Raw genomic sequence first — 27,042 nt, forward strand, 5'->3', positions numbered from 1 at the left:
AAAAAAAATCTATCTCCCCTTTTCTCTAAGGAACTGAAAGTTCCAAGGGACCTACAGTAGTTTGATACTGTTTCTTGGAAGGGAGAAATGTAGAGACTTTTAAAAAACCCATTTAACCTGGCAATAATAGTTTTTTGCTTCAATAAAGCTCCATTTAAGTGACTAATTAGTCACTTAACAAACATTCACTGGATAAAGAGTATGTCAAGCTCCATGCTAGGTTATGAAATTCCAGAGGGAAGATGCGCATAACCTCTGGCCTGTTACAGTATGAGTGGTTCAATAAAGGTATACACAAGGTGTGGTGGCGGCACAAAGAAGTGGTAGTCAATTCAGCATTCATAGACGCCTTCCCTTTCCCTTTGTTATAACTTGCTGATCTTTATATAAAAAGTATGATACTCATCCAGAGAGATGCCAGGGACTGGAGAGCAACTCAAGGAAGGTATGACAGAAGATTTTAATTAATTTTGCTTTTAAAAAGAGAAGAAAAATATAGAACTACCTATCCTAGTAAGTTTTTCCCCCAGAAGACAATAAAGAAATCGAGCTAAAATTTTTGAGAAAACAATTTTATTCTCTCCTTAAATGTCTTCTATTTTCCCCCAAAATTGGCCTATCTTGTTTTTTTCTATGATTTCTCTACCTTAGTAAAACAGCAACAACAAAAAAAACACAATTTGACAGAAAAACATGTTATTTTGGCAGCAACTTCTTTTTCCACATCTTCATGAAGTGTAAAAATTTAGCACAAATATGCTTAAGACCTAGATTCTATATCTAGCTCTACCATTTAATAGCTGGGCTACTAAGCTTTAGTTTCTCAAAAGTAAACTAGAAACATTAATTAACTGCCTTCCTGTTCTATTTACAGGATTAAGCGGTAACTTTTTTAAAAAACAACTTTATTGAGGTATAATTAATATAAATAAATCATACATACCTAGTGTACAATGAGATGCTTTTGAGATTTATGGACCTATGAAACTATCACCACAAGCAAGATAATAAACAAACCCATCTCTCCCAAAAGTGTCCTTGTCTCTCTTTGTAATCCAATTCTCCAGACCTTCCCTGTGTAGCATTCCTCCCTTGTCTAAGCAATCACTCTTCTTCCTTCTGTCACAATACATTAGTTTGCTTTCCTAGAAGTTTATATAAATGGTGCAGAACAGTTCTTCCCACTTTCTTGTTTGTAGTTCTCAATACCAACCAGAATGTGCTGGGAATGCAACATCCTGAGGTAAGGAGGGATTGGCTGAAACAGTCCAGGCTGTTCCAGTCCCCACCTGGAAACAGGATGTCCTTCAACACTGCAGCCCAGTGAGTCAAATGACCCTGAGGTACATAACCCCAGGTGGGCTGCTTTCCAGAGTCCCTCAACTGCTGTGCAAGTAGGGCATACAAAGTTGAGGCTCCATTCACCCACAAGGCAGCTTTCTGATCTTTGGGGGGTGGTTTCACAAGAAATCCTAGGCTTCTGTCGTCCCTTGCTGCCTATTTCTAAGTCATAAGTTTGCTTCGTGTAACTTGTATGAGAGTGTGTTCTGTCTCACTGACCTCAGACAAGCTGGAAACCAGTGAATGGTGAAACTGTTCCACAAGTGGCAGCACATATACGTGTTTTATTTGGCTTCACTCAACATAACTATTTTGAGATTCATCCAGGTAGGTTGTGGCCTATATTACTAGTTCCTGCTTTTTAATTGCTAAGTAGTATTTTCACCATATAGATATACCACAGTTTGCTTATCCATATATGATGGACATTTGAGTTTTTCTCTGTTTTTGGTTATTCAAAACAAAAAATACAATGAACATTTGTTTACTGGACTTTTTATGCACATATGCTTGCATTTATCTTGGGTAAATGTCTCAGAGTAGAATGGCTGAATTGTAAAATAGGTGTATGTTAAATTTTAAGAAACTACCAAAGCAACTGCACCATTTTACATTCCCACCAGCAGTGTACGAGATTTCTAGTTCCTCCACAACCCTTGCAATACCTGTTATAGTCAGTTTTGAAAATTTTAGGCATTCTAACAGATTTGTAGTGGTATCTCATTGTGGTTTTAATTTTCATTTCCTTAAAGACTGATGACAGTGAACATTTTTTCAGGTGTTTATTTGCCATCAGCATACCTTCTCTGGTGAAGTATCTACTCAAATCTTTGGCCCATTTTTTAACTGAAGTGTCTTCTTCTTATTAAGTTTTGAAAGTTTTTTGTATATTCTAGATATAGAAGTCTTTGACCAGATACACGATTTGCAAATATTTTCTCCAGTCTGTGGCTTGTCTTTTCACTCTCTTGTCTTTGGAAAAACATAAATTTTTAATTTTGAAGAAATACAGATTATCAATTTGTTCTTAAGGATTGTGCTTTTGGTGTTAGGATCTTTGCCTTTAAAAAAAAAGTTTCTAGAAGTTTTAAAGTTTTAGGTTTTATTTTATATCTATGATCTAGTTTTGGATCATTTTATAGATTGTTCAAGGTATGGATCAACACTCTTTTTGTCTGTGGTTTTTTTTGGTAAGGCCATCCAATTATTCTACCACCATTTGTTGAAAAAGACCACTCTTGGCTGGGCACAGTGCCGCACGCCTATAATCCCAGCACTTTGGGAGGCGAAGGTGGGCGGATCACCTGAGGTCAGGAGTTCGAGACCAGTCTGCCCAACATGGTGAACCTCGTCTCTACTAAAAATACAAAAATTAGCCAGGCATGGTGGCAGGCACCTGCAATCACAGCTACTTGGGAGGCTGACGCAGGAGAATCACTTGAATCCAGAAGACAGAGAGCAGTGAGCTGAGATCGTGCCACTGCACGCTTCCAGCCTAGATGACAGAATAAGACTCTGTCTCAAAAAAAAAAAAAAGACCACTCTTTCTCCAACAAACTGCCTTCACGCCTTTATCAAAAATTAATTGTCCACACATATATATGGATCTACTTCTGGACTATTATTTTGTTCCATCCATCTATTTATCTTTATGCCAGTATGATACTACCTTAATCACTGTAGTTTAATTATAGTAAGTCTTTAAATCAGGTTGTATTAGTTCTCCAACTACATTGTTCAATCAATGGCATCTTTTTGTAGAGATAAGATCTTGCTATATTGCCCAGGCTGGAGTGCAGAGCCTATTCATAAGTGTAATCACAGCTCACTGCAAGTGATCCTCTTGCTTCAGCCTCCCAAGTACCAGGGACTACAAACTACAGACACTACCGTGTCCAGTTATGTCAAGGCATCTTAATGCAAGTTTTCTGAAAACCAGAAATGTATATTCAAATGTCGGCTATTATCATTTTTCTACTCCAACTTCAATAGTTTTTAGATTATGAATACCAGAACACTAAACTCATAGAAATCACAAAATCATACTACACAACTATTTATATATAAAATGTACTCAGCATATTTAAAGACATTTTTACTGAAAACCAGATATACTGCCTAACAAATGAAACAATATTTAACATCCTCACCTGTAAACCATATTTTACTCGTATTTTCTTTAATTCTTTTCTTCTTTCCAACTCTTTTTCCTCCTTACTTAGTGTTGGACCAACTGAAAGAAAAAAAGTTTGGTTAAAAAAAGCCACTAAATCTGATTTTGTAGAAAATTAAAACTAATGTTATTTAATTAATAAAAAACTAGTATAACCCATTAGTAACCACTCCGATTAACCAAAAGTTGAAATAAACATTAATATAAAGGATAAAAGGGTTGTGATGATGTCCTTTCAGCATTTTGGTAACTAAACCTATTTGAGAAGTAAAGCAAAAACTACACATAATAGGAATCCTACAATATAAATATCAAAATAACAATGAACAACTCGATTTTTCAATATGATTATTGTAACAGAATCTCAAATGCAGAAATATTAAGTAAATTTTGCAAAGGAACATAGCCATAAGCAAAATAAAAGTCAGAGAAACCAAAATTCATGTTACTGCGTAATGCAACATACTCATTTTCAAATTAGTATCAGAAAGCAAAAAAATAAACAATGAACATGCATACTTGGCATTTGGGGGAAAATTTATGTCAAAAAAGATGACCTCTTACTAGTTCAAAGCATCTATTTAAATTTTAAGAGCTTTAGATGGGTGGGATGAAAGCACAACAGTAATATCCTACAGTGCCATTATAAAAAATAATGGTACATAGACAATATAAAGCATGAGCTATCAACAGGACAGAAAACATATCAATCAATAACCCTTAATGCCTTGGCCTATTATTTCCTATGTTGATATTACATGACAGAGTTCAACTGTGGACGACTTTTTTACATCAATACATACATGTCAAAAGGAAATCAATCTTTATTAAATTATTACTTTATTGTCATTACTTTTTAAATTATTTTAATTGATAAATAAAAATTGTATATATGGCGTACAACATGATTTTTGATATATGTATACATTGTGAACTGGCTACATCAACCTCATTAACGTATCCATTACTACCTCATGTACTTATCATTTTTTGTGTATGATGAGAACACTTAAAATCTACTCTCTTACCAATTTTCAATTACAACTGCTCCTAAGGACATTTGACTACCACTACAGTCTGACTCAAAAGCCTACTAAACTGGATTAGCAGAAACAGAGCTAATCAATCTCTTTCCTGGTCAGAAAGCAGACCAATACTACATATCATGAAGCTAAATTATTACACAGAAAAATCAACTACAATTATAATCTATTAGCCTAGGTCTCAAATTCCAAATATATGTCATTTCTTAGTCTCATTTGGTAATATTTACTGAAATATATCTCAATCTATTATTACATCAACTGGATACAAGACCAACAGCTTTGTATAAATATCTCTCAATGAAGTATCATATCAATTAGACACGTAGCCAGTAGCTGACTGATATTTTTTAGAACATTTAGGTAATGAAAGAGAAACGTTATCACAGCCACATTTAATCTGTTTCACATACCAAAAGATTCATCTTTCTTATCAAGGCGAAGGTGGGCTCTAACCTGCCCTGGTTCACAGCCATCACAGGTATCACTGCCAGGGTGAATGTGAAAGGATAAGACAGTTTCTCCAATTTTCACTTCATCTCCATGCTCAAGTACATAAGGGTCACATTTAGTTTTCGGCTAGAGGGGAAACATTTTACAAAACAGAAATCAAAACAATCACATATGGTTACCTTACATCTATTGTAAGTAATGTCTGATTACAATTTTAAAAATATATTTAAAATAGCTATAAATGAAATAGACACAAACATACTTCCCCAACTTAATGATGCATAAAAAACAATTCTACTAGTGGAGATGAAGACAGCTGAACTGAGCAATTTGTCAAACCCACCAATCTCCGTATCCAATCCGAAATATCCAATTCTAGACTTCAATCTATTACCAAACCATAAAATCATCATAGTAAAAAAAGATGAAGTGTTAAGAGAATGGGATAAATGCATCACATCTCCCTTTCGTTCTCTCTTGATAACTCAGTTTTATTTCTTTTTTATTTCATTTTACTCTTACAGACTAAGAATAAGGCCTCCCTCCTTCCCTATATTTTCTTTTTCTTTTTCTTTTTTTTTTGAGACAGAGTCTCACCCTGCAGCCCAGGCTGGAGTGCAGTGGCGTGATCTTGGCTCACTGCAACCTCCGCCTCCCTGGTGCAAACGATTCTCCTGCCTCAACATCCCAAGTAGCTGGGATAACAGGCACACATCACCAAGCCCAGTTAATTTTTGTATTTTTAGTAGAGATGGGGTTTCACCGTGTTGGCCAGGCTGGTCTTGAACTCCTAACCTCAGATGATCCACTGGCCTCGGGCTCCCAAAGTGCTGGGATTACAGGCATGAACCATCGCATCCAGCCCCTATATTTTCTTATTATGTGCCAAATAGTTTGTTACATGCTGAGGATGTAAGCGTGAACTGAATAGACATAGCTTTTGCCTTTAAGAACTTTTCAATTTAGTAGCATTTCCATTAAGACAATTAAAAAAAAAAAAACAACGGAGGACCTTCAAAGTTGTTACTGAGACATTTACACACTTACTCTGAATAGCTTTACAGTGGATTCATAACTTAAAATAAGGCACAGATACATAATTAGAAGTCAAAACCCAACAGCCAAGGAAGACCCACTGATCATATTCTTTTTTCAGCCTTTCTGGAAATTCCTTTCCAAGTAACACATTTGGGTTTTACTCTGAACCAAATGATAAAGATTATGGCCTTCAGAAATAAAAAAAATTCAGTTTTAAAATAATGTGCAGGTAACTAATTAATACATATACACTCACCTGAAGAATCTGTTTTCCATTAACAACTGTGCCATTTTGACTGCCTTGATCCACAAGGACATAACTTTGTAAGTCATGGTCAAAATAAATTTCTGCATGAAACTTAGAAAATAAAATCAAGCAATTATTAATTACTACACTTTTCAAAACTATGGACAATTTCTGTATGATATGATGATGTTAACTTGAGTGTTTGATAATTTAAATTTTATTATATTTAACACTTTTTTAGAAACGAACTATTATATGCTTCTGGTAGAAACAGAGGCTATAGAAGAAAACGTCATCTATAACTCTACCTTTAATTACCATGAAAAATTTAGAGTATGTCCTACTTTTCTCCTTTTTTACTAGAGATTATAATTTGAAAATTTTGACCTAATGTAAGTATTTGTCCATATCATTAAAACTCCTTTTCTTTTTTTTTTTTTTGAGACAGTCTCGCTCTGTCACCCAGGCTACAGTGTAGTAGTGTGATCACAGCTTCCTGCAGCCTTGACCTCCTGGGCTTAGGCAATCCTCCCACCTCAGCTTCCTGAGTAGCTGGGACTACAGGTGTGTGCCACCATACCCGGTTAATTTTTGTATTTTTTGTAGAGACAGGGTTTCACCATGTTGCCCAGGCTGGTCTTGAACTCCTGAGTTCAAGTGATCCTCCCGCCTTGGCCTCCCAAAGTGCTGGGATTACAGGCATGAGCCACCACACCTGGCCAAAAATTTTTAATACAAAATGTGATTTGAAACACTCAAGGCCAACCTCTCAGAGAAGTTTCCAGGATCTTCAATAGTTAGGACTAATCTTTCCCTCCTTTTTCCATAGCACTTTTATCTATTCCTCTTATTTTGCTTCTTTAACGTTAAGTCATGAGGTTCATCCAGTTGTTATACAGTTATCGAGTTGTCGTTCATTCATTTTGCTGAATGGTAATCCATTGTGTGGATATACCACAACCTATCCATCCCTCCTTCTGAAAATGGACATTCAGGGATTTTTTCCAAGGTTTTACTAGTTTTTTAAAATATTACTATAAACCTTCTTGTACCTGCAATCTATTTGTGTGCAAAATGCAAGTGTTTCTCTGGAGTACACACCTAGGAATGGAATTGCTAAATCATAATAGAAGCAAATCTTAAACTTTACTAGATAACTGTTTTTCCAAAGTGGTTGTATCAATTCATATTCCCACCAGCAGTCTGAAAATCCTTGTTGCTCTATGTATACTAAACCAAAACTTGACGTTGCCAAAATGTTTAATTTTTGCTAGCCTAAGAGGTGTGAAATTGCTTTATCATTGTGATTTTAACTTGCATTTCCCTGATTAGTACCAAAACTCTTTTCTGAGACGGAATCTCACTCCGTCACCCATGCTGGAGTGCAGTGGCGTGATCTTGACTCACTGCAAGCTCCACCTCCCGGGTTCACACCACTCTCCTGCCTCAGCCTCCCGAGTAGCTGGGACTACAGGCACCTGCCACCACACTTGGCTAATTTTGTGTATTTTTAGTAGAAACGGGGTTTCTCCATGTATGCCATGTATGCCAGGATGGTCTCGATCTCCTGACCTTGTTATCTGCCCGCCTCAGCCTCCCAAAGTGCTGGGATTACAGGCGTAAGCCACCATGCCCAACCCCCAAAACTTTTTAATATTTATTAGTCATTTGAGTTTCCTCTTCTATAAATTTTCTTTTTAAGTCCTTTGTACACTTTTTTCCAACTGGATTGTTTAGAATACGTCTTTCAGTACTGCAAAACCCTATTCCAAAAAGCTGTTCTAAATTACTTTTCCAATAGGAGTGATATTTAATAAATGATGAAAGAAAATTGACACCTTGGCTTCATCTGTATATCTCAGATTACTAGAAAGACTGAATGGCTTTTCATATATTAACCATGATATTTCCTTAACTGTGAATTGCCTGATGTATCTTTTGCTCACTTATCTACTGGTGTCACAGTGGGATTTAAAAACAAAAATTCGCGTGAACTTTTCAAAAATAATGTATATTGTGTCATATTTGTTGTGCCTGTCCGAGTCTGCCTTCTAAACTGGTTTCTTAACATACAAAGAGCAAAATTATTTTGTCCTTTGTAATTTTTACCATTTTTTAAACTCAGAAAGTCTTCTATCTAGTGGTCAAATACTTGTTTTTTCCCCTAACATTAAGTTTCTATTTTAGAAGTTTCTATTTGGATACATGTTATATGTGCTATCAAACTGACTTCACCAACTAATTATCCACCCACCAATGGATGTTAGTTTAAAAAAAAGAAAGAAAAAACAGAAATGCCACCAGAAGCCTGGTGTGGTGGTGTGTGCCTATAGTGCTAGCTACTCAGGAAACTGAGGCAGGAGGATCATTTAAGCCCAGGAGGTGTCGGGGCTGTAGTGCGTGCCACTGCATCCCAGCCTAGAACCTGCGCAACACAGTTAAGAACCTGTCTCTATATCAAAAAAAAAAAAAAAAAAAGAAAGCCACCATAGAACTATCTATAGTTTAGATTGAAAGTGGGGAAGGATCTCGGAACTCTTTGCTATTTAAGTTACAGATTAGGTGTCATTTTTTGGAGGCAGGAGACTCGAGGTCATAGTAAAAAAGTAAATAAGCAAGATAATCTGGTTAGAATTAAAATTATGAGGACTTTTTCCTCTTGCTGAATGAGTCTCCAAAAGTGAAAGTAAATGGACTTTCAAATTAAAATGAGAAATTATATTCCAAAAGACAAAATCACATAAAATCTATTTTAGGTCCACATTACAGTCCGTTAAATAAAAGCAAAATGGGAACGATGGAAGGTTAAAAAAAGAGAAAAGCAAAAAAGGAAAAAAGATAACAACCATAAGAGGGGAGAGAAAACACAGAAAACAGTACAGGAAAGAGAAATATAAAGAGCCTCGGCCAGACATGGTGGCTCACGCCTGTAATCCCAACACTTTGGGAGGCCGAGGCAAGTGGATCATTGAGCCCAGGAGTTCAAGACCAGCCTAGGGAACCCCCAGGCGAAACCACATCTCTATGAAATTTACATAAAGATTAGCTGGGCATGGTGGGGTATGCCTGTAGTCCCAGCTCCCTGTGGGGCTGAGGCGGGAGGATTGCTTGAACCTGGGAGGTTGAAGTTTCAGTGAGTGTACTCCAGACCGGGTGACAGTGAAATCCTATCTTAAAAAAAAAAAAAAAAGTTAAAATATATTAAGAGCATCAGGAACTAAACCTTTAGTTATTTTCTACTTATAACTTGAGTTGCAATTCTGTTCTTTTTGTTTTGAAAACTCAATTGTTCTTTTTCCTGAAACCATTAGATGCTCAATTGGGAGAAGTTTTAAACAAGATCCCTGAGCGGTATAGGATATATTCTTGGGTTGTAAAATCCTCCGGCTCAAAGTAACCACCTCCTAAAGTAGCCAGAAGCCAGGTAAGATTCAATTTTTAACTGTCATAAAATACAGCCTATTTATTTCACTCAATAAATATTCACTAAATGGGTACTGCTTTAAGACGTAATATGTTTTCTACTCCTGTCCAGATTCTTAAAAATAAACATAATTTTGTTTATTCAAATTGTGATAAAAAATTTTATTTTCTCAAGCACTGAAATAAACAAATCTGCACTGCCTTCGTTACCATTACTACACTGTATATTAACCTTCCTATTAAATGAGAAAAATCCCTAAGCTTTCTACTGTAATAATAATATAAAAATTTACATCTAGGGGACTATATTTGAGAAATCAAAGAGCTTACCTTACTGACACCAACTTCAGGGATTCGGAGAGTATGCTCCATATCCTTTTCTCTGCAGAATGAAGTAAAGTGTCTTTAATAATTTTTGAAGCATATTGTATAAATGCAGCACTTATAGAGTGACATGGAAAGAATTTTTAAGAATAGATAATGTTAAAATACATGTCTATCAACAGTAAATCTCCTGGTTATGGATTATCCAGTTTCCTTACTGCTACTCTAGACTTCCTGTGCTTTCACACAGTGATTATTTGCTCATGCCTTTTTTTCCCCCAGTTCTATGGTGGCTTCTTTTTTTTTTTTTTTTTTTTTTTGATATAGAGGACAGGTTCTTAACTCTTCCTTTTGGCAGGAGTTTGCATTAGTCCTCTTTGTATCCACAGCACATAGAATAATGCTTAACTTATGGCCAGGCGTGGTGGCTTATGTGCCTGTAATCCTAGCACTTTGGGAGCCCAAGGTGGGTGGATCACTTGAGGCCAGGAGTTCGAGACCAGTCTGGCCAATATGGTGAAACCCCCGTCTCCACTAAAAACACAAAAATCAGCTGGGCATGGTGGTGCACACCTGTAATCCCAGCTACTCAGGAGGCGGAGGCAGGAGAATTGATTGAACCCAGGATACGGAGGTTGCAATGAGCCAAGACCATGCCACTAAACTCCAGCCTGGGCAAAAGGGCACAACTCTGTCTCAAAAACAAAAAACAAACAAAAATATATGTTCTTAATAAAGCCTTTCTGAAATAACTGAAAGAATGATATAATAATATTAACTGTTTTACCTTCCAATTGTAGCAGGGTTTACAGCAGTAATGATAAAGAGTGATCCTGTCTGCAACACAGGTGATCTAATGACAATTACTCTAATACATGGGGGCCAAATTTTGTCTTCATCTGCCAAGGAAAGAGTGAGTAAATATTAATTTAACTACTATGAAAAAGAACTTCATAGGGATAACTAGGCAGCATCCATAAAATAAAAATGTGTTGGTCAAAAATCTTAATTCTGACTAAAACAAACTTCTTAAATTCTGCTGTATAATACATAGCAATGGGTAAGGCTTAACACTGTTATTAAAGTGATCAACATAAAGGTTGCAGGATATGTAGCATCTATCACAGTTATCAAATAATCAGCTCTTTCTTTTTTAAGGTTTTGGAATCTGAAAATATCCCAAATATTTTTATATTATTTTAAGTTACAAAAATTGAGTCCATTAAAAAAAAAAAAAAAAAAGGCTAGGCACAGTGGCTCACACCTATAATCCCAGCACTTTGGGAGGCTGATGTGGGCGGATCACCTGAGGTCAGGAGTTCGAGATCAGCCTGGCCAACATGGTGAAACCCCGTCTCTGCTAAAAATACAAAAATTAGGGGGGCATGGTAGTGTGTGCCTGTAGTCCCAGCTACTCAGGAGGCTGAGGCAAGAGAATCACTTGAACCCAGGAGGCAGAGGTTACAGTGAGCCGAGATCGTGCCACTGCACTCCAGCCTGGGCAACAGAGCAAGACTCTGTCTCAAAAAATAAAATAAAATAAAAAATAAATTAAATAAATTAAAAAAGAAAAGCAAAAGAAATGACATTGAGAACCAAAGAACAAAATAAGCTCATACACTACACAGTTGGCCCTCAGTATCTGTGGGGGATTAGTTCCAAGATCCCTCCTTATATGCCAAAATTCTATGGATGCTCAAGTCCTTATATAAATGGTATCATATTTGCATATAACCTACGTGCATCCTTCTGTATACTATAAATCATCTCTAGATTACTTATAGCTAATAGAATGTAAATGCTATATAAATAGTTACACGGTATTTACGGGATAATAACAAGAAAAAAAAAGTTTGTACATGTTCAGTACAGATGCAGCTATCCCTTCTTTTTCCTGAATATTTTTGATCTGAGGTTGCTTGAATCCACTAATGCAGAACCCATGGATACAGAAGGCCAACTGTAATATGAAATCCTGTGTTTTAAAAGTATGTCTTTATATATTCAAGTTAAAAAAAAATTAGATTTACCATAATATCCATGTAATTGAATTCATAATGTATACTTTTTAAAGACAACTTGTTTTTCTCTCTTAATTACAAAAGTAGACTACAAATATCTAACCCACTAAAACAGCCTTAATCTATATTTTAAGATTAGAATGCAGGTAACTTGGTTTTGAATTCTATTGACTACGCCATTCAATACAATGAAACTTTCTCAAGGTCCAAGTATTAGTCATTTATTCACATCCTACTCTCTAAAAACCAAGTAGCAACCCACATAATTTTCAATAACATCATTAAAATAATGTTTACTTTCTGGCAGGTATACGACAACTCACTAACATTTTTAACGGTTTTGTTCTTATATAGTTACCAGACTGGGCTATTTACTTAAATAATGATTATCTACTCACCTTCATCCTCACTATCTTCTGCAGTTACATTGCCTTCACTGGTAATGTCTTCGTCATAACTATCCTCAGTCTGAGAATCTGTAATTTCACCTTCCTCTGGTTCACTATCAGTCTCCATGATTTTCTCATCTTTAAATGATGTTGAATTAGAGATGTTTTCATGAAGAGGAGACTCTACAGTATTTCCACTAGCTGAAACAGTGAATTTGGGGGGACTATTTTTGTGATGAATGCCTATTTTCGCCTTCTTTTTCATATTCGCAATATTTTCTTCCTCATTGCAGCTTGTATGTTCAACACTGAAGGTTTTTTGATCCTCTGAATTCAAATCCTGGAGAAGGGTGGGTAGATAGGTGGGAACAGAGGAGAACACTCTTAAACATCACTATCTTATAACATTACATCAAGTTTCAATGAATTTGTGAAGATGTATGTCAGTAAAATAACAATGGTTACAATCTGTTCCCCCTCTCCTTCTCACATTTTCTTTCTTGATTAATGATATTACCATCTTCTTATCATCCAAATTAAAAATCCTATAGTTATGTCTGAGATCCCCTTAACCATATATAAAATTACCAAGTGCTACAGACTTTTCTCAAAATATATCCAAATCTGTCCCTCTATTCTCAGTGTCTTAACATTCCTCGTTCAAGCCCTAATCACATATTGCCTGGACTATGGGATAGCATAGACCAATAGTGTCCAATAAAAATGTAACACAAGCTATATTTGTACTTTTACATTTTCTAGCAGTCACATTTAAAAAGTAAAATTATTATTATTATTTTTTTTTTTTTGAGATGGAGTCTTGCTCTGTTGCCCAGGCTGGAGTGCAGTGGCACGATCTCGACTCACTGCGAGCTCCGCCTCCCGGGTTCACGCCATTCTCCTGCCTCAGCCTCCCAAGTAGCTAGGACTACAGGCGCCCGCCACCACGCCCGGCTAAGTTTTGTATTTTAGTAGAGACGGGGTTTCACCGCGTTAGCCAGGATAGTCTCGATCTCCTGACCTCATGATCCACCCGCCTCGGCCTCCCAAAGCGCTGGGATGACAGGCGTGAGCCACCGTGCCCGGCCTAAAAAGTAAAATTATTAATGAGATAGTTTACATGGTCTGCAAAATCCAGAGTGTATCTTACACTTAACAGCACATTTGAGTTTGGACTAGCAACACTTGAAGTGCTCAACAGCCACATGGAGCTGGTGGCTACCTTACTGAACAGTGCAGGCCTAAAGAATACCTATTCTAAATTTTCTTTTTAAACTTGTAATCAATGAGCAAGTCAACACAAATAAAATACAGAATTAGCTTTACTTACAACATGAATTTAAAGACCCAAATGTACTCAATATGTAGCAAAATTGCAGTTTTGCTAAAATTGAGTACTTCAGATTTGGTTTGATAATACATAAAAGTTTAAAGTACAAATTAATGGTAACTATCTTATTCCAAAATCTTATTACTCCAAAATCTTAACTTGCGTGGCATAAGTCTTTTATTATTTATTGTATATTTATAGCTGATATGCCTTATAACAAATGAAAAAATCTATTTTCAATTAACAAAATTATGTATTTTTATCATGTACAATATGAAGTTCTGAAATATGTACACCATGTAGAGTGGTTAAATTGAGTTAATTAACATGTACATTACCTCAAATACTTATCATTTTTCTGTGGTAAGAAACTTAAAATTTGCTCTCAGCAGTTTTCAATAATACAATAAATTGTTATTAACAATAGTCACCATGTTATACAATGGTCAAATCTATTATTTTAGCCTTAGAAAAAGCAAATAATTATTTTCCATTTTTTTCCCTTGGTTTCTGACACACTCTCACTTTTCTTTCTACCTTAGAGCAACATGAGGCGAATGCATATGCTCTTCTGTTATTTTATTAAATATGACAGCATCTCACACAGCTTTCTTTTTTTTTGAGATGGAGTCTCATACTGTCTCTCAGACTGGAGTGCAGTGACGCAATCTCGGCTCGCTCCAACCTCCACTTCCCAGGTTCAAGAGATTCTCCTGCCTCAATCTCCCAAGTACCTGAGCCTACAGGCATGAGCCACGACGCCCAGGTAATTTCTGTATTTTTAGTAGAGATGGGGTTTCATCATGTTGGCCAGGATGGTCTCCATCTCTCGACCTCGTGATCCACCCACCTCACACACCTATCTTTAATAACAGCATAAGTTCAGCTTGAAGACAGGCTAAACATTCACAGTGTGATAAATTATATACACTTCTGGCAATACAAATTCCTCAAGAACAAGAACAAGGGCAAGGAGCTGAAAAACCATGAGGAGCTTTTACATTATAAAATTACAGCAAAAAAGTTGCCTATCTGTATATACTCTTAAAAAAGCACTTGTATATTTATTCCTTACTGAACAACATATGCAGGGAAAGCTATTTGCCAGTACAGAACGTTAGTCAGTCATTAAGTGAAAAGAAAGGAGGGCTTATTTACAGGCACTGAGGCACATATGTGTATTTCAAATTATTTACTCCTATCTCCCCTACTGTCTTCCTTCCACATAACCTACAAAAAGTGAGGCTCAAAAATATCTTTAAAAATAAAGAAAACAGATGAAGATACTCTCATGGCCTCACAGGTACCTTTTAGAATCCTCAGGAAATTCTCAAAATTCCAACAGAATTTTTCTTAAACCTCTTGTCTTGGAATTCACATATTTTCAAAGAAGGATTGCTAAGATGAGTAGTTATGGGAGCGAAGCTGGACCACAATATCAGAGAATGCTTTCCACCTCTATTCTCTAGTTTTTCAGGCAAGGCCATTTGAGGAGCCCTATATACTCTTTTCCTATTGTTAGTGAGAGGTGCTTTCACAAGCTAGCTTTTTTTTTTTTTTTTGAGATGGAGTCTGGCTCTGTTGCCCAGGCTGGAGTGTGGTGGTGCAATCTTGGCTCACTACAACCTCCGCCTCCCAGGTTCAAGCGATTCTCCTGCCTCAGCCTCCCAAGTAGCTCGGATTACAGGCGTCTGCCACTACACTCAGCTAATTTTTGTATTTTTAGTAGAGACGGGGTTTCACCATGTTGGCCATGCTGGTCTTGAACTCCTGATCGCAGGTAATCTGCCTGCCTTGGCCTCCCAAACTGTTGGGATTACAGGCATGAGCCACCACACCCAGCCTACAACCTAGCCTTTCAAACAGTTAAACCACTAGTAACACGCACTAGCCATTAAAACAGAGATCTTGAAAGCAAACAGAAAACTCATTTCTAGTATTTAAGTCACATACTCTTCTATTCCTAAGTATTGTCCACAAAAAAACAGAAGAACAAAAACAAATCAAATAGAGAACAGAAAAAAAATCCAACAGAATCCTAATTCCTTATGTGAACTTTAGAATTTAGTATCAAGTAATTTTTCTTTTGTTAAGAAAAACTGGCTGGCACAGTGGCTCACGTCTACAATTCCAGCACTTGGGGAGGCCAAGGTAGGCAGATCACTTGAGCTCAGGAGGTCGGGGATGCAGTGAGCCGTGATGGCACCACTGCACTCAACCTGGGTGACAGAGCAAGACCCTGTTAGGACAGGACAGAAGGATAGGACAGGACAGGACAGGACAGGACAGGGATAGAAAAGGATAGGACAGGAAAGGACAGGACAGGAAACCATGAGGTAAAATTTCAAGAGTAAGATATCAAATAGTTGCCACAGTTGATAAAATGTCAATACAACAAACAAGCCTCCTTTCTTACCTATAAACCACCAAACTTATCTGTTTAGAGAATAGAAATAAAGAACACTGATAACTTTTTATATTTTCCTTCTTTCAATTTAACATTGTATCATTGTAAGCATTTTTGGGGTTCCCCTTAGTCTTTACAAGTAGCATCTGAAAGCCTACATAATACATTTTTCAATTAAATGTAATTATCACTTTCTTAACCATTGTCTTGCAGGCCATTTAAACTCTCACTCCATAGTTGTCAACAATGGATTGTTTTTTTTTTTGGGGGGGTAATGTTTTCCTGGCTGGGTGCAGTGGCTCACGCCTCTAATCCCAGCACTTTCGGAGGCGGAGGTGGGTGGATCACCTGAGTCAGGAGTTCAAGACCAGCCTGACCACATGGAGAAGCCCTGTGTCTACTAAAATTACAAAAATAATTAGCCGAGCACGTTGGTGCATGCCTGTAATCCCAGCTACTTGGGAGACTGAGGCAGGAGAATCGCTCGAACCTGGGAGGTGGAGGTTGCGGTAAGCCAAGATCATGCCATTGCACTCCAGCCTGGACAACAAGAATGAAACTTCGTCTCAAAAAAAAAAAAAAAAAGTTGAACCTGTATCTACGTCGACCTGTAAACTGTGTTTATCTTTTATTATGAATTGTGCATTGACATCAACTTATCAACTGAAGATCTGAATTCTTCTTCCAAACTATACAACACGAGATATTTTATCTGCCCTAAATCTATCTCCTTCAAATTTTAAGAAATGCTTTCTATTTCTAGTGACAGAGTTTATGACAAAGTCCATGTTTGCTCCATCTAAACTTTCCTTAGTTATCTTAATGGGCATGTTTGAAATACAGAATTATTGAATGATTTTCAGTTTCATAAAAAATTTTGTCTTAATTATCATGTTATCACCATTATGTAAAGTTTTAAAATTATAAAGACATTACCTTTTCCTCATTTGTTGCAGAAGAATCTGGATCTTTTCTTTTCTTCTTCAATTTTTTATCTTTACTTTGTTTTGTGCTAGAAGTCTGATAAGGTTGCAAATCTACTCGAGAATGAAACTGGTAACGACCACTTTCCACATCACAATAGTAATAAATTCCAGTGGAAGGATCATAATACAGTTGATTTTCCTTTGAAAGTCAAGAAAAAAATAAATTCTAAATTCATCTAAGATAAAATAAACTTAACGAAAATGCCGAATATATTCAAATGTGGTAAATAATTCTTTGAACTACTATAGTATTTTCAGAAGACAATGAATTAAAGATAACAGAATAAAAAATGCTTTACTCTTCCAAAATACTTTACCATTCAATAGCTGATCTAATTTTCCTAGTGTGAGAAACAAGTAAATCTAAATATTAAATTGAATCATATAAAACTGTCAATACTTGACCATTTTTATCTTATAAGAAACAGCAATTTTATACGGTTCCACTTAATACATTAACAAAAATTGATCATACTTTTGAAGGCATGAAAACTAAAGCATGCATAAGAAAAAGCTGACCATAGGAGAGCAGTTCTAGACTCTTTATTCTTAATGACTGCACAATAAGGGTGTGGCAGTATAAGCCCCTAAACCCTCCTCTTAACGTCATAAAGCAAAGATTTGCCTTTTGATGTTCATTACTTAAAATCAGTGAAGAAAATTTTGAAAATAAAGTTCACGCACACCAAAAAATGACATTCTATATAATGCAATCAGTAAACAACTGTCTCCACTAATTAATTAATTCTATAGTAAATAGGACAAGCAACCATGCAAAAATGAATTTGGCAAATTACAGATTTAAAAGCCAGAAAGTTAAAATTAGGTAATCGCCTGCATTTATGATATACTGGCCAGCGCTCTAAAACCAAGATTTAATTGAACAGTCTATATTTTATTTACATCCTAAATCCATGCAGACCAGACCTGGAAACATCTTTGATGTACTGAGACTGAGCAACTAAAACTTCCTGAAAAAGAATAATTTATTTTTCTAACTACTGACACTTGCAATTTATTGTCTTTAATCCCTCCATTTTGCAGATCTCTTACAAAAACATTTAGATTTCTCACCATCTTTCTCTTAACTAAGAAACTGAATGGAGGCTTTCCAATCTTTATTTCTAGTAATAATGGAACTTTTTTTTTTTGAGACGGAGTCTCACTCTGTCGCCCAAGCTGGAGTGCAGTGGCCAGATCTCAGCTCACTGCAAGCTCCGCCTCCCGGGTTCACGCCATTCTCCTGCCTCAGCCTCCTGAGTAGCTGGGACTACAGGCGCCCGCCACCTCGCCCGGCTAGTTTTTTTTGTATTTTTTAGTAGAGACGGGGTTTCCCCGTGTTAGTCAGGATGGTCTCGATCTCCTGACCTTGTGATCCGCCCGCCTCGGCCTCCCAAAGTGCTGGGATTACAGGCTTGAGCCACCGCGCCCGGCCAATAATGGAACTTTTATAATTCAGACCTTTTTAATCTGTTTGTCAGTCCCAAATATAGACATTTTCAAAATATAAATTTTACTAAAATAATAATTAGCACGATAAAAATGGCAACACAATGAAGTTCCTAATTTACTCAGAAATATAACCTGCAGAATGTAACCATTTACAGAACAACTGATGTCAAGAGAAAAGATACAGAAAGGAAGGCAGAAGATTGACAAAGACTAATGTCTACCTGAAACTGTTGTTTTCCTAGAAACTAAATAATAACTACTCCCTTTGGATAAGTGTTTAAACATTAATTTTCTGGTTATTAATTAGCATTGTCAATTAGCATCCTCCATGAAAGAAAACTCTCTCTGTATAAGGACTTACAGTTTACCATATGCAGACTGACAAACTAATGAAACCTCTTACGTTAACTGAGATATTTAGTATGATACTATGTTCTCTAGATAAGTTAACAATAGTTGCAGTAACAGGAATGATGAACATCAACTCCACTTTTGTGCACCACATTCTATAATTCCGCAGAGAACCACATTATATTACTAGATTCTTGAGTCTGAGGTATGTGACTGAGTTCTATCATTGTCATCAAATCTGGAATGAAATACAATTTAAGTATTAGACTTCAACAACTATTAACACTGTATTGGAAATCAAGAACTGTATTTTCTGGTTCTATCCTAGTCAGTGGTCCATTATATTTTAGATCCCATATTAATTCCCTAGTTCTCACTGTTAACAGATTGATTTTTGTTTGTTTTTTGAGACAGGGTCTCACTCTGTCACCTAGGCTGGAGGGCAGTGGTACAATCATGGCTCACTGCAGCCTCCATCTTCCCAGCTCAAGCGATGCTCCCACACCAGCCTCCTGAGTAGCTGGGACTACAAGGTGAGCCACTATAGCCGGCTGACTTTTAAAATTTTTTATAGAAAGAGTCTCACTGTGTTGACCAGGCTGGTCTTGCACTCTTGACTCAAGCAATTCTCCTGCCTCAGCCTCCTGAAGTGCTGGGATTACAAGAAGTGAGCCACTATGCCTAGCCAACAGATTGATTTTTTTAAAGTGAAAGAGTTAAAAGACACAGAATATAGAACACTGGCTAATAATAAACACACTACTAAGAATTCAAGAAAGAAGTCTCCTTATGTGGCCTAAAATGAATTCATAAAGTATTTGAAATAATTTTTAAAATTCTTACCCCAAACCTAAAATTAACCTTACTTCTCTATTAATTCTATGAAAAAAAAAATAGTTTAGGTTCTAAAATATTTACAATGTAGTTAATTATCTGCTTTTATTAACAAAAGCTCTAATATTTTGTATGTTATTTTTCTACATAAAGACTTCTCCAAAACATTATCTATAATAATCACAATAAACAACCTTATTTTAAAAACTCAGAAGTATAGCACCATAAGCTATTTTAGAATTCTTCTGAGTTTTGAGTCTAATATAATTTTTCAATGCAGATTTTGGCTTTCTTACTTCGGCTTAGGGTTTAACATTTGATATCAGGCACTAAGTATGTATCGTACAGTATTAAAAGGTCTGAGATGGAATTTGAGACCAGCCTGGCCAACATGGCGAAACCCTGCCTCTACTAAAAATACAAAAATTAGCTGGGTGTGGTGGTGCACGCCTGTAATCCCAGCTACTTGGGATGCTGAGGCATAAGAATCACTTGAACCTGGGGAGTGAAAGTTGCAGTGAGCTGAGATCGCACCACTGCACTCCAGCCAGGGTGACAGAGGGAGACTCTGTCCCAAAAAAAAAAGATCTGAGATACTTACAGAATCATAATAGAAACCAGTGCTGTGGTCAAAATACAGTCCAGTATTTTCATCATAACTAAATCCAGTCTGTGACACAGCCGCTTCTGCTGCAGCTCTCAAACTTTCAGCTAATGATGAACCTTCTAAGGATGTATCTTCTGTTGCTAATGCAGATGCTGGTTCCTATAAAAGATACAGTCACGCCAAATAAGACAAAAGCTTCTGTATATCAATTAAAAAGCTGGCTGAACCCAGGACTTCAGACTATGTTTAAGTAATGACTTCAGTTTCTACAATGGAAAAGGATGTCTATCAATTACAATTTGAACCACTTTTTAGAACATTTACTAGTGTGTCAGTAACTTCAACTTTGACCCAGTTTTGAAGGCAGTAAAAATGAGTGACAATTATTCGAGAATAAATGTATGATGCCACAGAGAAGCCATCCACAAAACACAGACTCTGAAATATTGACTAAGACAAAGACCTAGGTTCTTCAATAATTATATGTTCAATTGGAAAAAAAACTTCAAAAAGACAAATGAAGGAGAAAACCATAGATTAAATGAGGTATGTCCAACACAATAGGGATTCTGATTCAAACAAACTATAAAAACAAATTTACAGATTCAGGGAAATTTGAACAGTGGCAGGGTATCTGACATAAAGGAACATTAAAATTTTTTAGGTGTAAATGTGGTATTGTTGTCCACAGTTCTTTCGTTGAGTCAAAATATTTGGACAAATTTTGTTTTAGATTCTGTATATCATACAATTTTGGAACACAATGTAGCAGGAAAACCACTACACATATGAACAAGTTATACTTTTGGTTTTTGAAAAACTGGAATATTCTTTGTATAATTACACATAAGAATGTTTACAACGCTTGTATATGCTGTGACGGACCAAAGAAGTCTATCTTTCCACATAATAACAACAAAGGACAGGTTCTTGGGCATCAACAGTTTCGTGTTTAGCATTTTATTACCTGTGAATTTGAGGCAAAATGGTCCACTTGTCTACATTTAACATTTTCTGTTTTATCAGTACCAGGGTAAGCATCATTTTCTATTTGTAAATGGTCTTTAGAATTCAAAGTAGAAGTTTCGATATCTTGATCTTGTTGATCTGACAGTTCAGTCACTTTACCTGGAAGACTAACATCATTGTAGTATGTCTGATAATAATAATCTGTAGCAAAAAAATTAAGTGAAATCATATCATATTAGAATAATATATATATAAAGGACTTAAATACAAAACAATGGCATTTAAACACAAAAAGCACATACTTCAAATAAATCATGATTTTTACAACTGTACAAATTTTAAAAGATTAAAACAGATGGTACAGATAAATCTGCAGAAGTGTGTATCTCTGATTCTGATGTCTCTTTCAGGACCCTAGCTGCCAGTTAAGAAAAAAAAAAAAAGGTAAGTTGGTTACATTTTCCACAGCAAGAGTAAAATAAAAATAGGTAGATAGGTTGTATTCTATTTTTAAAAACTTAACTCTTAACTTCTAACCGGATACCTTAATATTGTTGCTTATCAATTGATAAAGAAATAAAGGCAAGGAATTAGGGGTTGATTTTTTTTTTTTTTTTTTGTCAAATTTCTCTCCCCATGCAGACTTTGTAAAATGTATCATACAGATAAGGTTAGCACTATTGCTGTGTTTAGCAATTGAGCCAAATTATGTCCTGAATGAAGCAAGGCAAAACTTAATAGGAAAGATGGTTTCTTCTTGTGATGCATATATATTAAAACTCAGTATCTCAGCTATTTTGCTTTATAACATAATGCCACTCATGAGGCCATGGTGGTGGGCTCACCATTCCCACAAGGGTGAGAGAACTGACACTATACACAATTCTAATTAGAACACATCAACAAGAAAACAAATGCCCCTGGTCACAAGCAAGGCAGATACAGAAGTAGATGGCTAACTGCGTGCCAAAAATTACTCAGTGAGTGTGCCACTGAAAACATTAGCAACATTATAGAAATCACAGGAATGACAATACATTTCTACTTTTTCCTCCAGAAGAACAAACTGATTATCTGAAAATACCATATCATATGGAGAGACGTCAACAGCATTAACAATTCTCATTTACCTTGATCTTAGTTTATTTTAAATTTAAAGAAAACTCAACATTAGCATGATTTGAATGTAACAGTATTAGCATATCCTCACTATAAGCTAAATACCTGAGATTGACCAAGGAGCATGGTTCTCTGTTTGTACTTCTACATCAGACTTTTTATTATCTTCATTTCTCCCACGTTGGAGTATTTTACTGAGTTCTTCCACCTGAGAGAAAACAAGGCTTTAGGAAAAAGAAATCATGTAACGATCTAATAATATATATACCAATCTCCTGCTGTTACAAATAATTGTTTTTCTTGATAAAAGTTTTAGAGAAATGTCAAGAGCAGCAAGGTTACCTTTCAGAAAAGCTAAAATTACTATTTTACTTTTTACATTTAAAAGAGGTTTTCATTCCTAATCTCTCTTACTAAATGTCCAAATATCTCCTCCACAAATCGAACTAAATAATGACACTTTGTGAACACGTTCCTTTATTTCTAACAAATAAGATTGTTTTTATGTTAATATTTTAAAGTCAGTAGTTCTTTCTAAATAATTCAAAAATTTAAAAATTACAAATTCTCATCCCTACTGAATTATCTAATATTCATTTGGTATTCTCCACTTGGAATTAACTATCCACTTGAATATGTTAATGCCACTTACAAGCTTTAATACACATTTTTTCATTAAACAGTAGTCCTATAATTAACTGTAGCACAAGACAACAGGGAAGGTGACTGCCTGAGAGGGGCATCTGTCCTCCATGTACTTCACACACTAAAATACCCTTAAAAGGATGCTACTACATAGGACAGAGAGAAACAGTGTGTGGAAGTGCCCAAAAGCAGGTAATAAGCTGCCTCAGTCAATATACCTCAGCCTGACAGGACCTCAATGTGAGACAATGTCTACTACACACATGAAACCAACTAAAAAACAAGCTTTTAAATATTTATTTAATGATACAAACAGCTTAAACAGAGAAAGGCAATAAAATTGACTATATACAGATTATCTGTGCACTTCATGAGTTATCAAATCTGTTGCTAATACTAGGGCAGGAACTACAGTGAGGGAAGCAAGACACTGATCATGAAAAATTTGAGGCCCTCCTCTGATTCATGCAAGCACAGGCTCCATAACTGGAAATTAGTGCCCCATTAAATTCCTTGCCCTAGGAGCCTGATTGCCTTGCCCTAAATCCTGGCTCTGGCTACTGTCTGTTACTATGAATTAGATTACTTAGTATCTACTACATGCTGGGCACTATACTTGATGCTTTGGATAACATCTCATTAATTCACAAAACCACCTGAAATATTCGTTGTCCTAACCCCAATTTTACACACAAAATATCAGATGAGACAAAGTAATTTGCACGAGGCTATTTTGGGGTCTTGTACAAAACCTACATGTATTACGGTTCTCCAGTTATCATTAATTCTCAAGCAAAACTTTTTAACTGCTCCAGATAAGACATATTCAGTAATTTGGAATGACAGTTAATCAAATCCACCCTCTCCCCAACCAAGGGAGGCTGACCAGGAGAGTAAGGAGTTATCACTATCCAAAGTAGAGTCAAGACTTTCTATGAGATTAAATGTTCAATACTGAACTAAAACGGAGGCATGTGGAAGACGATGCTCCTCTCAGGCAATTACCTTCTGTTTGCTTCTGCTGCAGTTTAGTCACAGAACTATTATTTTTTTAAGTGTATTAAAGCTTATAAGAGGCATGAACATATTTAATAATTAAATCCACGTGGAGAACACTGAATGATATTAGATAATATGAATGGGAAAATTTAAGAGCTTTTAAATTTTCTAATTCTTCAGGTAGAATTGCTGACCTCCCGAAACATCAGCATAAAAACATTCTTTTCTGTAAGAAATAAAGGATCTGTTCACAAAGTCCCATTATTTAGTCTGATTTATCAAATTAACAGTGAACACCAAAATGCTGGCTCTTTGAAAATTAGCAAAAAATGTTTTAGAATCTCTAACACAAGCAGTACTTCAACAATTTAGAATTATAAAGCCCTTTTCAAAAGGCTGTCATTTTGAAAAGGCTGTCATATTTTGCTCCCCTCTCCTATTTTTTTTGGGGGGGGATGGAGTCTCGCTTTGTCGCCCAGGCTGGAATGCAGTGGCACGATCTCAGCTTGCTGCAAGCTCCGCCTCCCGGGTTCACGCCATTCTCCTGTCTCAGCCTCCCGACTAGCTGGGACTACAGGCGCCCGCCACCGAGCCCACCTATTTTTTTTTTTTTTTTATTTTTAGTAGAGACTGGGTTTCACTGTGTTAGCCAGGATGGTCTCTATCTTCTGACCTCGTGATCCCCCGCCTCAGCCTCCCAAAGCGCTGGGATTACAGGCGTGAGCCACCACGCCCTACCCTCCCCCCATTTTTTTTTTTTTAACGTATTTGTATCCTCCTACACAGTTACACACCGTAGGTGTTCAAATTGACTAAACAAATAAAAACTTTCCAACAATGTCATGATGTCAAGAACTCTATGTAACAGTCATACAATGTCATTGCAACTCAGCAGTTATTTTCATAGTCCGTTTGGTAAAACATAAGTAAGTTTGATGACGTTTTAGTGTTCGGTCTATATACTGGTTTTAGGAAACGTACCAATAAATTATGAAGAACTAGACGACGGTCAAATTGAAACTAGTTACTATGTGGAAACAATCTGCTGGCAGAGAGTGCCTGCCAACAAGGTGGAAAATAAAATATTATGCTCTTGGTTTTTATTTTGAGACAGAGTCGCACTCTGTCGCCCTGGCTGGAGTGCAGTGGCACGATCTCGGCTCACTGCAACCTCCACCTCCCAGGTTCAGGCAATTCTCCTGCCTCAGCCTCCCGAGTAGCTGGGATTCCAGGAGCCCGCCGCCAGGCCCGGCTAATTTTTATACTTTAGTAGAGACGGGGTTTCACCATGTTGGCCAGACCGGTCTGGTCTCGAACTCCTGACCTGGTGATCTGCCTGCCTCGGCCTCCCAGTGTGCTGGGATTACAGGCGTCAACTACCGCACCCGGACAAGGATTTTTGCTTTTAATGCGACAGTTTAAGTATTAACATTTGCCCCTACTATCTTGAAAACGAAATAAGCTGCTTAACGTCTCCAACAAAAGCAGTTATATATCTTCCCTACTTCCCAAGAAAGCCCAAGTAAACGCCCAGAAGAGCAACCTTACACAGGTATAGCGTTCAAAAGTTTGTAAAATTGTTTACTCGTGTTTTACTCCACCTTCACAACTGTGAGCTATCATTCCCATTTAATGGGGAACTGAGGCTCGGTATAAGTGTACACATCCAGTGAATGGCAACGATGGGATTCTGACTCAAGTTCAACATTTTAATAAACTCAAATGTGCTCTACAGTAAATGCGCCTACTGTCAATGGGAAATGGGATGTTGGGGCAAGCGAGAATGAAGACAATGTAGCCACAGTACTTAAGTTCAATTCACACCAGTCGCGAGACATGGATTTAAGTCAAGTAACCTGAACTCAGGTTTGCTCCTAATGTACTTGGAATTGTAACTGCGCTGAACTTTTACTTATTTGTATTTCAAGTACTCTACAGTAGTTCTGAGCCCCTGCCAGGGACCCCTTTCGAGGCCATCAGGGGCTTCGAAGGCCTCGCCTCGGGCTGGATGGGGCGCGGGGCTGAGGCGGACCGCGCACCTGCGTGCGGAGCTCCTGGTTGTTGCTTTCTGCGTTCTGGTACAGCCGTTCTGTGTGATGCAGCAGCTTCTCGATCTCCCGCACCTGCCGCTTGCAGCTCCGCAGTTCACGTTCCAACTTCTCCACCTTCCGCCTTAGCTGGGCCAGCTCAGGCTCAGGGGAAGTGGGCGGCGGCGGCGAGGACTGCGCCTCCGAGGCCATGAGGTCCGGCGCGAGACTGCTCGTTGCCGCGGAGGGGCCGCATTCAGGCCGAAACGGACGCCGGCGGACCCAGAGGCCACGGGAGCGAGCGGGCAGCGAAAGGCAGCCTCACACCCGGCCGGCCGCGGTGGCCCCTGGCCATGACGCCCTGAAACTCACTTGTAGCCGAACGGGGCTGCGGGCAACGAGCAAAGGGACTGAGGATGGCCCCTGCCCGATGTGCGCGGCCTGGAAACCGGAAAACTTTACTGGAAACTACCTTCTCCAGCTACAGAAACAGGGAAGAGCGTAGGATAAGCAGCCGGAAAACCAGTGTCCAGAACACCAGGGACCAGAAGCGTTCTGGCAGCTCCCCAGTTGAGCCGGAAACAACGGCGCCAGCGGTAGGCGGGGCCAAGACGGAACAGGAAGCGACGGAAAGCGGGAAGGACCCGATAGTGTACGTGCGGACGTCTAGCCTGCGGAGGCGCGGTACCCGAGGGCGTGGAGAGCTGTTGGCAATGTGGCTACCGAAGCCTTAGAGTGATAGGGAGGCTTGCAGCCTCTGGTCTCAGACATTTGCACTTGCTGATGTTCTTTGAACAAACTTTTAGTATAGCATGCATTTCCTATCTCCTTGTTTTACAAATAAGAACAGAGTACCCCAGTAAT

The 27,042-nt window shown here is 37.4% G+C and overlaps 1 protein-coding gene across 1 annotated transcript in view; it reads right to left on the minus strand.

Annotated features, from left to right (window-relative positions):
* The window catches only part of AGGF1 (angiogenic factor with G-patch and FHA domains 1), a 31,540-nt gene extending 4,742 nt beyond the window's left edge, over positions 1 to 26,798 (minus strand). Inside the window, exons 1-11 of the mRNA XM_017860553.1 lie at positions 26,191 to 26,798; positions 22,613 to 22,715; positions 21,387 to 21,589; positions 20,414 to 20,578; positions 17,126 to 17,314; positions 12,462 to 12,792; positions 10,830 to 10,941; positions 10,049 to 10,100; positions 6,305 to 6,406; positions 4,971 to 5,136; positions 3,457 to 3,574 (exon numbers count right to left, since the gene is read on the minus strand). Of these exons, the coding sequence (XP_017716042.1) occupies positions 3,457 to 3,574; positions 4,971 to 5,136; positions 6,305 to 6,406; positions 10,049 to 10,100; positions 10,830 to 10,941; positions 12,462 to 12,792; positions 17,126 to 17,314; positions 20,414 to 20,578; positions 21,387 to 21,589; positions 22,613 to 22,715; positions 26,191 to 26,391 (1,742 nt within the window). The 5' untranslated portion in view covers positions 26,392 to 26,798. The remainder of the gene's footprint in view (positions 1 to 3,456; positions 3,575 to 4,970; positions 5,137 to 6,304; positions 6,407 to 10,048; positions 10,101 to 10,829; positions 10,942 to 12,461; positions 12,793 to 17,125; positions 17,315 to 20,413; positions 20,579 to 21,386; positions 21,590 to 22,612; positions 22,716 to 26,190) is intronic.
* Between the last annotated feature and the right edge of the window lie 244 nt (positions 26,799 to 27,042).

The sequence above is a fragment of the Rhinopithecus bieti genome, unplaced genomic scaffold (assembly GCF_001698545.2).
Source record: "Rhinopithecus bieti isolate Rb0 unplaced genomic scaffold, ASM169854v2 scaffold_56860, whole genome shotgun sequence".
NCBI classification, from domain to species: Eukaryota; Metazoa; Chordata; class Mammalia; order Primates; family Cercopithecidae; genus Rhinopithecus; species Rhinopithecus bieti.